The following is a 12,506-nucleotide window of genomic DNA, read 5'->3' on the forward strand; positions in this document are numbered from 1 at the left end:
GCAAGCAACACATTCTAATTTTTTGTTAGATTAGGTTTTTTATGCTTTCTCTTTCATGGAATTGTGCTGTGTCTTAAAAAGATTCATGCCTGCTTATCGCAGTCTAAGAAATTATAAAGGCATTGCAGTGGCAACAGGGTCTTCCCCCTGCCTTTCCTAAATTGGCTTTTCACCTACTGAGTGCCTATAGTTGTAGTCGGATAACTATAGATTGGTCCTGCATGAAAAATAATCATATTGGCCTTACTGATTTTGATCCTTAATATGGTTTCTCATTAGCAAGTGCCGGTCTTATTACCTCTCTGATCCATTTGATACTTGAGATCACTAAAATGTGTATATAAAAAAAGTGTTGCCGCAGTGGGTGAAGACTCGCAGATGCCAGTTCTTTCACCTGGGCCTGTGCAGCTGAGTCTAGGATGGCGCGGGCTTTCCCATTGCTTTCTCCCCTTGACGTATACTATTTAAATTTTTATTTTAGATGAGCTGTTTGTGTGGCTCGTTTGTTGCCCTGTTTCAGTTGCAGTGAGATATTGGTTGTGTAATTGCTGTCCACCCACATTCCTGCCTACCTGTGGTTATTAATAAAGTTTGAAACTGCTAGCTTCAGCCGGGGAGCAACCACACAGACAGTTGAGCTGGAATATCTTAGAATGGAATGAGTAAGGAGGAGCAGTGGCTTCTGTAGCTGACAGCAAGAGGTAATGTGTGTGTGTGCCCTTGGATCTGAATACTTTGAGGCTTGTGCTGTTTACTGTGGCTTCTTTCAGGGATAATCTGATGGCAAGCACTGGCAAAAAGTTGTGGGGTTGGTTTATTTTTTAAAACCAAACAAATATTTTTTTTTCCACAATACAGGCTCTTGTATAAACTCTGAAACTGTCATAGGAGAGATTGGTCCTTGCGGATATACACACTTTAACCTCTTTTTTTTCTTAGGTCCTCCCTAACCTCCCCAGTTACTTGGAAAAGGCCTCAAAAACAGTAGTGTCGGAATATAATTCCTCAGGGGCACACTAATTGTTGGGTCATAAGCTCTAGTTTTCAGATGTGTAGCTGTTGCAATTCCTTTGGGATTCTGGGTGTTCAAAAAGCAACTCTTCAAACATGGATCTTCTTCTCAGAAAAGCAGATGGTATCCTTGGCTCATCAAGAGCAGGATTGATGGCTCCTGAGTATTTGACCGGTTGAATCAAAGTCTCACTTCTGAAAACTGTTGTGGATATTTTAAGTGCCTTCTGCCTTTCTTCTGTTAATCTATTTGTTTATTTATTGATTTTTCATCCTGCTTTAGTCATTGTGTTACTGTTAGTCATCTGCATTGACAAATGCAAGAACTCTAAATGGGAAATGACAGGACTGTGCTTTAGCCATGCTCGCTGGCTGTTCACTCCCTGGACTTCAGCATCTGTGGACTTGGGAGGGAATCCTTATGATTGGTAGAAAAAACTTCTTAGGTAATGGACCATGGATCCTTTTCCCCCTTTCTTTTAAATAAGCTCTAACGGATGTGTAATATCAACCAGAAATTATGAAGTTAGTCATGTACACCTTTTCTGAAAATGTGCTCTTTGAGCTGGTGCAGGTTGTATACTTTTGAGGGGAGAAGCAGGGAAGTTTAAGCTTCCTTTACATGTGTTGTCTTTTAATGTTCAGACCCTAATGTTGCAAGGGTGGTAATTGAGTATGAAGTGAGAATAAGATGACAAGAAAATGATATATTTGTTTTCATACCATTTTTTTTTTCCCTGTGAAACCCTGGATTAGACAGTTTTCCATTCTGCAGTCAGAAATTCACTGTTTCCTCACAGAATGTTGTGAAGCTTAAATCACGGTAAACAGCTTTTAGATCCTCTGTTGGGGAGGTACCCTGGTAAAGTTGTGATGTTGATGGTTTGTGAGGGGAGTTGCTTGTTTGTTTGTTTTCCTTGTGTTGTTACAAGCCAGGAAGCCTCAAATGAAGGTAACATCTTGTCCTTAACTGGCCCCACTTTCCTTACAGACTACTAAATAAGAGACTTCTGCAGGAAAGTAGATAAAAGTCTTCCTTTGTTTTCATGGTTGAAGTAAAAATTACTGAGGATAAAAGAAAGTAAATCTTGAATCTGATTGAACTGAGCTTCAGTGAGTTCGGACAGAGTCTTAATGGTGTTAATTTTTTTTTCGTCTCTTTTTAAAGAGACTTATTAAACAGACGGTAGAGCCCGTTGGTGTTTATGTAGCTTTGAAAGAAGGGTGGGAACATGTTACACACAAACTTCCAGGATTTGCTGTTGGGTGGGAATTTCTTTTGTTCCAGAGCTCTGTCTCCTGGGCAAGTATCCAGCCGTATTGGGGAGCGTGCATGCGAGCGGGCATGCGCGCAGTGCAGTGGGGAATGAGGAAGTGGAGCACTTGCCGTCAGTTGACAGTTTACAGCGAAGTTTCAGTAAGCAAATAGGAGGGGAAAAAAATCTCAATCTATCAGAACCACTGTCCTGGGCTTGTTGTGTTAGTGTTGTTCATGGAGCTCCCCAGATGGAGGTAAGAAGCTTTTTCTTCTGCCTGCTCTTCTCTGATCAGACCCCGTCTCTCCCCCTCGCGCGCTCTCTCTCTCTTGCTCTCTCTCGCTCTCTGTGTTGTTTTCAGAGTTCTTTCTGTGAACTAGATATGGAAAATACAGCTAGCATGATTTATCCCCTTCTGTGAACCATGAAGTTGGCAGCGTGGGGCGTTTGTGTGGCTTCAGCAAGCCTTTTGAGAACAAAGTGTTGAGTCTTTATAAACAACCCATTATTTTTGGCTGGTTAGGGTTTCCCATGGGCTGTCTGATCATTTTTTTGCCAAAATGAAGCCTAGGACTTTTTAAAGTAATAAGTTGTGCGCTTCTCCTCAGGAAAGAGAGGAAAGATATCTCACTATGCTCAGATATGCTCTTTAGTACGTGAAGCACAGTAGAGTGAAAAATCTGTTTACTTAAGTAGGTCCTGTGAAGCACTGGTGAAAACTGGTGTCTGTCTGGCACTTGGCAACGGGGTTGGGGGGAGGGTGCAGGTTTTGGATAGGGTGACAGTGTAGGTAATCCTGGCTAGTTAAGAAATGTTTTGCTATTATGTTTTTTTAACCAGCCTCACAGGAGGTTGCATCTTTGGCTAGGATGGATTTTCCCCAAAATGTGAATGTTACTAGTAACAAGGAAGAGTCTTTAGAAGAATTAATAAAATTAGATTAAATTGTAGATTAGCCAAGAGCTGTATTAGTGTGAGCAGATCGGTTGGCAAGCCTCAGTTTGTTTTGGCAGTGAGGAGCTGCTTTAGTGTTAAGCTTTGTACTCAATAAGCTTACTTATACGTTCCCTGTTAACTGCTACAGGAAGTTCTCTCTTTATTTCTGAGTAAGACTCAGCAAAAATGAAACGGCTTCAGTATAAAGCAAAAGCGGACAGTAAAAATTACTATTCAGTATTTTGATCTTCATACATCGAGAAGATGATGGTTATACTGCTTGAGTGAGAAAAGCCCAGTGAAATTCTGTAGAGATGTGTAAAAACATGGGAGCGGGTCATGGTTTTGAGCTGTGTGTAGTGAAACAGCAGAGACGAGCGAGGGTGCCTCGTAGGTGTGCTGAGTCATCTGCCCTAAACTGTGACATGACTTACTGTGGACTGTTGCTGGGAAGGAGCAGCGCTGGCTTGTGTGTGACGAAGGGGCACGTGATACGTCTGTGCAAGTTCGTGTTTGGTCCAAATAACATGTTAGTGAGGGAAGTCTGTATGTTTGGTACCCATATTGAAGGACTTGAAGAGTGCAATTAATTTAACAAGAGTTGAATTTTAACTGAAATCAGAAGTGTGTTTCCTGCATGTTATGTGTAAAACATGATGCGAGTGGATATTGGAACAGTGTGTTCTCTGTTTTAAAAACATGTTATTCTAGAGGTTTGAATCTGTAAAGCTTTCTAGCTGTGTGTGAAAGGCTCTGGCCATCACAGACGTAACACAGCTCGGACAGGAGACCGCATTACCTCTGCGTTGTAGTCTGGCAGAGTAAGGACTGTGATCAAGTGCTGAGCAGTTGTCCTGATGGTTTGTAGAACGATCCTGCCTTTCTCTGAGGCACTGGCAGGGTCCCAGAGAAGATAGGTCACTGATCTGTTTACAGCATGACATTTCTACTCTGGATTGAAGGATGGAATTTCAAACATTTCTTGGAAGGTGGAGGAGGGCCTAGAGGAAAGGAGAAATTTGTTTAGGTGGTCTACCTGTGGGTAAAAACAGCTTGTGTGGGGCCAAGCAGGAGGAGGAGACTTGCATACAGGTATTTTATGTCCTTATTTCCAAGTCTGAACGTAAGCTCTCTGGCCCCAGTGTGCTATCCAAGACACATCTTGAAACATCTTCATTCTTAATTACAGCTTCTTGTCTTCCGAATTATGTACTGTGGACGTGTCTTTTGTAGTTCTCTGTTCTGTTGGGTTTTGGCATATCTTTTTTGATTTTTCTCAGTCACACACCAGTTGTGTGAGTAATTAAAGTGTTGGAAGCGAACAGGGGTGAATATTTAGCACATTGAGAGAATGGGCTACAAATCTCATGCTGTTACAAGAAGGGAGATTTTTTTATTTCAATGACTTTTATAAAAGTTTGCATTCTCTGCATTTTCCTCACCTCTTTTGTAACACTGGAGATAAACATTTAGAAAAAAACCGACTTGTACCATGAAAGTGTAACTGTGCTTTTTCTGCCTTACTTGTACAAGGAAGTGTTTTCTTTAGCGATGATGGCTATCTGGCTGTGATAGCGAAACTGTCTTGTCTCCATCATTTTATTACACCTTCTAATCTCGCCTGTTTAAAGTAGCCCTTTGAAGTTAGAGAGTATTTTATTTCTGGGTATTTCCAAGGTCATAGCAAGTCACAAACTTTGCAATAAGATGCACATCTTTCCCAGCCTCACTTCTTACCTGTATACTCCATCTGTATCCTTTGTGCCTGGGGAAGGTTTGTGTTGTGTCTCGGCGCTTGACTCTTCCTTCTTCTGTGTCTGACAGTTGAAGAACCAGCAGGAAGACTGAACAGTGCTTATGGAAAGCTGTGGCAGCAGCAGTTCTCGGTTTGGTGCCAGCCCAAATTCATGCAGCTCATGAACCATCATTCCCATCTTACATGGGACCGCAGGAATTCTGCAGTTCTGTGCTGATCTGTTGGGAGATTTATTAGCAGAGCAGGGTTTGTTGCTCAAACAGCTATTCTTTTCTCCTGTGGGGAAAATGTTGGCTGGATCAAGCCTGTTAGCCATCTGTTCCAGCAGTTTAGGCTGTGCTGAAATAGATGATTTCCTGAGGTTTCTCCCAGCCGTATTTTCTGTTGTCGGTGCTGTCTGTGGCCTTCCTCTGGCATTTAGGCACCAGTACACATACAAAGGCACTGCAGCCTCTGGTGAAATGAGGGGAAGGAGGGCATTATGGGTAGGGGGGAACTGTCACCCACTGGTGAAACATGCCTCCGGCGTTTGCCTGTCCCCAGCCAGGGCTGTGGGCTTTCCATTCACCCTTCGATGCTGGCAGTTCCGTGCCAGGCTTGAGCTCATTAGCGCCCTTCTTAGAATGGCGCTTGTGTGTGAGTTTTGCTTCCGTTGTTGGCCAGCCTTTTGATAAGGGATCAGGGGTGCTACTAGTTACTCCCTTCCTCCTCAAACTCCCCAAATTTCTCTTTCAGTTGTTTAGATTGTATTATAAATATGGCCATATTACATATGCCAGCTGTCAGGAGTGGCCAGAGGTACAGGTAGGAACAACATGTCTCTGTTTATTGTTATTCTTTAATTAGTTAACTTGTGTTAATGTTGGGTTCAACTCCTTTTTTCCAGTTCAGAGCCTGGGATGATGGAGTCTTCCTGTCCACATCCGCTTTGTCAGATAGATGGTATAGTTCCTTTTAACTTCTGGGTTTAGATTTCCTCAGTTAGTTAATAACTATTTTTCTTTCTCAGACAAAGCATTTTCGTTAATGCTTTGTCAATAATTAGTGTTTGACATAATACTGTGTGAATTGTTTCCGAATTGCAAATGAGTGTGGGAAATCGTTGGTGGGTATTTTAATTTCAGTGTGGTAGAAAGGAAGCAGTATGATTCAGCTGTTAAATTTTGAACCTCAGATGGTGTTTCATAGCCCAGCAGCACAGGCACCAGATTTATCAAGCTGTGTAGCGCTCATTGCGGTGAGATTCTGTAGAGTTTTGAGGCAATGTCTGTTGTAGATTTGGTTTACAAAGAATGATTCTAGCTGGAATACTTGATAATAAGATCTACTTAAAAATATATGAAGGGGGCAGAGAGGAGAGGAAGGCTTGCAAATAAATGACCTGGATGTTTTAGTCAGTTAGTTCAGTCAAGTAATTTAAGAGTATAAATGTTTTCATTTGACTTACGATAGTAAAAGTGGTGATTTGGCTGCCGACAGGATGAAAAATATTACTGATTTGCTGTCAAAGAGGTAACTTGGAGGTGGGGAGAAACCTTGAACAACTGTGTTAGATTTTCTAGCTGTGCGGTGTTGGTGTGGGGTCAGCCTCATGCGGTACCTCTTCCGCAGTACCATGCTGAGTGATATCGATCTCTTGTTGATTCCTCGTTGGCTGGTAAGCAGTGGCCATGTAGCGTTGTACCATGTCTTTTGAAGATGGAAGTAGTTTCCTTGTTAGCTTTAGACCTAAGCTTTACTGTTCCATTGATGAAACGCGGCTCAAATCTTAACTCGTAACTCTTCATTGTTTGTCCGGGCAAAATGATTAACTGTGAACAACACTGCACTGAATTTTGGAACGAAAGCCTGAGGCTTTTCATCGTCTTTTTTTTAGCATTAGATTTTTGTGGCTGTTTTAAAATGCTTTGATTCTGAATTGCCCGAATCCAAAATGGAAGTTCCTCTCTTGGCCTTTACTTAGAATTGAGTTTTTCATTTTAATTTTGAGTTGATTTTTAAGCTAAGGCTTGATAGAAGGTTCCTCTTTTCCTTATACAAGAACTTTCTATCTCAACAGATTATTAGCAAGCAAGTGCGCACTCCTTGATATGAAGCTGGAGCCAGTGGTGTGTGGGAAAGTGAGACTTCATACAATTGGTGGTGGGGTGATTTGTTGTTGTTTTGCTGCTTGATTTAGAAAAATCTGTTTGGTAGTAAATCTGTGACCTGCAGTCATTTTTGCTGACTTCACTCGTGATGGAAAATAAGCCAGGCACCTCTTTTTTTAATTACCGGTTTTCCTTGTGGCAACAGTTTTTTTCCTATCACTTCATCTGCCTGCTCTTTTATATTTCTCCTCGTATGCTGAGATCTGTTGACTTTTTTTTTTTTTGTCCTAAAGGAATGTCTTATCTTTCATTCCCTTACAATTAGTAACATTCAATCCGAACAATAGGAGAATTGAAAAATGCCAAGTAATGAACATCTCCCAGGGTCTCCTTTATTATAGTGTTTTCGTGTCACTTCTTAACACGTTAAAAATTTTACTCTCTCTGTCAATATAATCTCTAGGAAGGCGATGAATGAGAAAAGGGTCTAGAAGTGATTTCTAGAAATTTTCTTCCTGGCTTTGTGGGATGGAGGTGCTTGGTGGGCAGGCTGGGGATGAGTTGTCAATGCTAAATTAAACCCAGCAATGCATGGGGATTCCCAAGGTGACGGAGATGTGACTGAGTAAGCCCACGTGGTACCATGCAGCTCTGTACAGATAAACTTATGTGAAGGTGCTGCAGTAACATCACCTCGCCCTGTGCCTGAGCTGCGTGGCATTCAGGTGCTGTCTGACTGTGCCCTGAGCCAGTTGGCCTGTTCTGCATGAGGCCATGGCCACTATGATGTCTCTGCAGAGGCTGTGTAGGCTCATTTAGAGCCCATTGAACAGAAGAGACCTTAGTTGTGATAGAGGTTTTGGGTGAAGCTTTGTCTAAGCAGAATTACTTAAAATAAATACTGTTAAAAAAAAAAATAAAATAAAATTAGTGGGATAAGTACAGCGGTACTTCAAAAATTCTTTTTATTCAAATCTAGTTGATGTTATTACTCATTTATGAAGGAAAAAAAAGGAACATAAAACACAAAACCTAATTAGTCTTCTAACCTCAGTGAGATGGACAAATATCTTGACTTGTATGTTTTTATTAAAGCTGCATAACAGCAGAAATGGTTGTAAGTGGCTTTTCCAGTGCCGGAGACTAGCTGGAATTAAAGCAAGTCATGACTCAGTAGTCTGTGTAATGTCAGAACTGCACTCCTAGTTCAGCTATACCTTTACAGGCAGGATTTACCTTGCGCACAGGATTTTGCATGCCAGTTTCAGTAGAGAATGCTAACTCTCTGTTTCTGTTTTCTTTCAGGTTATGTTTCACACTATGTGCTGACTGTCTGTGCTTACAGAAGATATTTAAACACAAACGGACTTTTTTTGTCAAAGATTTTGATTCCAGTGGAATCTGTGCTTTAGATTTTTGTCTTGTCAATTAACTCCTGAAGCAATGCCTGTACAAGCTCCACAATGGACGGATTTTCTCTCCTGCCCGATTTGCACACAGACTTTTGATGAAACGATACGGAAGCCCATCAGCTTAGGGTGCGGCCACACTGTCTGCAAGATGTGCCTCAACAAGCTCCACCGAAAGGCATGCCCTTTTGACCAGACCACTATCAATATAGACATCGAACTCCTGCCTGTGAACTCGGCCTTGCTGCAGCTAGTGGGTGCTCAGGTACTGGTGCTTTTGGGTTTTTTAATCTATTTATGTTATTTTCCTTCTTTCCTTTAGGAGCATAACTCGATGTGACTCTGTTAATTATGCAGAGTGGACGTCTGCCTCTGTAGGCTGACGAATACAGGTTTCAGACCTTTGACGTGCTGTAGTAGAGGGGCCTGGAACAGCAGTTCAAATCATGCTTCAGCTGGTGGCTGACTGTGATTTTGTTACATCTAATCTAGTGTAACTGTGGGCTGTTCCCAGAAAGGGCTGGTTCTGTTCTTTTTCTTCTTCCCTGACTCGTGTCTAGCTATGCTCTCCCAAAAGATGAACTGGATCAGTGAGCTTGTATGGTGGGAAGCCATTCTTCTCCTATGTTACTTGCATTACCATAGTCGTTCTATGAACTAGAAATCAGTTGTCCGAAAGCAGGAGGGAAGGGGAGGGGGTAAGGGAGGTGGGACAGACTCCTCTTGTAGCAGACTTCATGCTGCTTTGTTTAATTCGAAACTGTGTTCTGGAAATGTCATCTCTTGAGCTGGCAGGTTAACCTAAAACCATGTGGGCGAGTGGGGTAGCCTGCCCGAGACTCCCCTTCCTGCTGGAGTGGGGACTCCTGAGAGGAGCTGAACTGGTGATCCAGTGGGGATGAGGGCTCCAGCAGCGCTGGTACCAGCAGCAGCCTGACTAAAGAGGCAGTGTGGAAAGCAGGATTGCCCTGTTCAGCAGCAGCACAGACTTACATTGGCATCAGTTTATCGTGGTTAGATCCTCTGACACATACTTCCCAAGGCTGGACAGGATTCTGAGCTTGGGGAGAGGAGGGACAATCCTGTGTAACTTCTGAGTGAGAAACAGAAACGTAGACGGTATGCAGTTACCATAGTGGGGTTATTGTTCTGTTTTGTTCTGAGTCCATGTCTGGACTCAGTGGGGTCAGAGGCAGCAGAAAATTCAGAGAACGGTAGCTCAGGGAAAATAGGTTTTTGTAGTGGAGGAGCTTTAAAAGGTGTGGAGGAAAGAAAGATGTTCTTATAGTTTTCATTAGGTACTGTGTCCTAGAGATCCAGACGTGGTTTCGCTGCTGCTTTTTTTGTTTGATTTATCAAGTCAGGTGGCTAACTTGTTCTTCTTTTGTGGTGTATGGTATAGAAGTTATTTCAGGAGTTTGAAAAATGGGTTGTTTCTGGCTGTACTGTGACTCATCCCGTTCTGCAGGAGTTGGCGACGAGTGTGTGTGGTATGTGTGTGCCACCATCCTTGGAGAGCTTCAAAGCAGTGAGATATCTGCGAGTGATGCCATAAATAAATATCGTCATTCTCTTGCTCCTTTATATCTTCCTCCTTCCTCTCTGGAGTTTCTAGAATAGTTCCAGCTGTATCCAAATACACACATTTATGATAAATGTCTCTTTCCTCCTGCATTTTTGGGTTGCTTTGTGTGCGTTTGTTATGCTCTATAAGAAGCTGTGGTAGCTTTAAATTGATCTTATCTTGAATTAAAATTTCCGTTTAAAAAAAAAAAAAAAAAAGATATTCTGGAATGGGATGGAAAATTACCGTGCCTCTCTTAGAAGTATTTGAGAATTTCATTCTGGTTTTGCTAGTTAGCCAACCAGATTTTCCTCATCCATACATGTGGTATGAAGAACGCAGAATATCTTTATGATAACATGGCGTTTTCCTTGAGGGCACTCTGAAATGTAGCTTTGAACTAATGGCACACTTTACTTTGCTCCTTTTTATGTCTTAAATTTTTATATGCTCAAGATTCATAGGACCTTTTTTCATGGTGACCTTAAAGTTGCAAATGCCACCGAAAAAGACGGTGTTCCCTTTCCCCTAGTTTGGCACTCCTTCCTGCATGTGTGCTTCTCACCACATTCTGTTACCTAAACAGTAATCAGTGATCTTAGCTGGGTTCTATTACTGACAAGCTTACACCTTAAAAGCAGCTTGTGCGCACACACACACACTGCCCCGCTTCCCCTAATTTTCAACAAGCACGTGAATGAAATTGGCGTTCCGTATAACTTTCTTCCCTCATTCCCTTTCCCTTCTGGCACCTGTTGTAGCATTTCCCAGACTATGGAGTGCTAAAAAATACATACACTATGTAGTTATGAAGGACAGGGAAACAGTTGCTATTTTCTACTGGCCTCTAAGGCTGTTTTTTGTTATCTTTTTACAGGAAAAAACTTGTTTAATGAGGGGAAAAAAATACTTCAGAAGAAGCTACATTCATTTTGAACTCTGCCTTGTTAAGGAGGCGGGTTCTTTCTGGCACATATGAAAAAAATGATGTGAGTAGCAAGCCAGCTTACAGAAAATGAGTAGCGTAGTCAACTTCAGTGGAACAAAGCCCCTTTGGGGAACAAGGTTCCACTTCTTGGTCCAGTTTCCAGAGGCTGTATGTGTCTTTAATGTCCCCTGATCTCCAACGACCCCTGCACGACTTCATCCGATTCCATGGAGATGTGCAGTGCTTTATTTTTAAATGATAAATTCCAAATCATTTTTCATTTTAGAAGGAATTGCAGTGTTTCACAATTAAAGCTTTATCTTGGGGGGAAGAAGGGTTTGTTCTTTTGGAGAGGCTTCTGAAAATTTCACACGTTTGGAAGTGTTAAGCACTTTTTTTGCTGCAGGCAGAGTAGGAGCCCAGGCACTTGGAAAAAACAAATCTCTTGTGCCGTGACTGGCAGCAGTGATAGGATTCCAGGGCAAGTGTCATACTGGTTGGCTTCTGCGCAGGCACCATGTGTGGAATGAGCAGGTCCGTGTGCCTGGGGAAAATGTACTAAATGTGTCACACAGTCACTCGGGGTAGCAGTAACCTCTTTCTCTGACAACAGCACAAGCTCTCTGTGTAGGTTTAGTCACTGTAAGGGTGAAAAGAGCACATTACTTAGTACGATTATAGGCTGTTTCTCAGTTTTTGACTCTCCTCTCCACCCCTTTCCAAAAATGAAACCTGTTGCATAGGTTTTAGCCACCTTGGATGTGAAAATTGACTGTGAGACTGATTTCTGCTCCCCCTGCGCAGTATGGTGTGCGTTGACAGTGGTGCTGGGGTTTGTTCTGGAGGGCGATTCGGCCCACGTACAGACAAGTTCAGCCGCATGAGTGTGGTGGTAGGGGAGAGAAGGGATTGTAAGGGGAAGATGATAATTATTGCTCCCTGGAGAGCTCGAAATAGCCAAGTGCCTAAGCAGGAGCTAAGCATCTTGTGAGCGTGAGGAGCCACAATGGCCCTCAACACAGATCAAAAAGGCATTCTTGGGATACCTTGCTTTTTAAACTTCTTGGGTGAAGAAATCCCTGAAGCCAGTTTCTATGGGCAAGAGGTTTTGATTTTTAACTGTTCAAGCATCCGCATATTACTCAGTGCATGCAATTATTTTAAGTATTCCCCAGGCCAGTGTTTTGAAGGTGCAGAATCATGGGTCTGTCATCTCATCCCTTCCCTCCTGTTTTTTTAACACATGAAACAGCAGTGTGCTCATTCCAAACAGGTGACGTTAAGTGGCAAAAATTCCTGTGGTGCTTTAATTCCTTGCATAGTCACCTGCTGGATGTGAGAAATACAATTCTGGGCATTAGGCAATGGAATCATGTATGTGAGAGAGAGCAGGGGACGTGATGTTGATTCGCAGCCCTTTCAGAAGAGGAAGATTGCAATTGCAGAGATATCAGCAGCACATTTGATAGTATTTTATCGTTATTTTTGGTGAAATGAAGTTCAACAAAAGAGGAATTATGTGTGAAGAAGTTGTCCTTCATGCAATCCCTTAAGGA

The 12,506-nt window shown here is 42.3% G+C and overlaps 1 protein-coding gene across 10 annotated transcripts in view; it reads left to right on the top strand.

Moving 5' to 3' along the window:
• The window catches only part of RC3H1 (ring finger and CCCH-type domains 1), an 80,778-nt gene that overhangs the window by 15,517 nt on the left and 52,755 nt on the right, over window positions 1-12,506 (top strand). For 9 of the 10 annotated variants that reach the window (XM_054072603.1, XM_054072597.1, XM_054072599.1 and 6 more), the window contains exon 2: window positions 8,355-8,723. In XM_054072603.1, coding sequence (XP_053928578.1) covers window positions 8,493-8,723 — 231 coding nt within the window. In that variant the 5' untranslated portion in view covers window positions 8,355-8,492. Of the gene's footprint in view, window positions 1-2,386; window positions 2,524-8,354; window positions 8,724-12,506 lie in introns of those variants that run through there. The other variant, XM_054072598.1, reaches the window with a different exon arrangement.

The sequence above is a fragment of the Cuculus canorus genome, chromosome 8 (assembly GCF_017976375.1).
Source record: "Cuculus canorus isolate bCucCan1 chromosome 8, bCucCan1.pri, whole genome shotgun sequence".
In the NCBI taxonomy this organism is placed as follows: domain Eukaryota; kingdom Metazoa; phylum Chordata; class Aves; order Cuculiformes; family Cuculidae; genus Cuculus; species Cuculus canorus.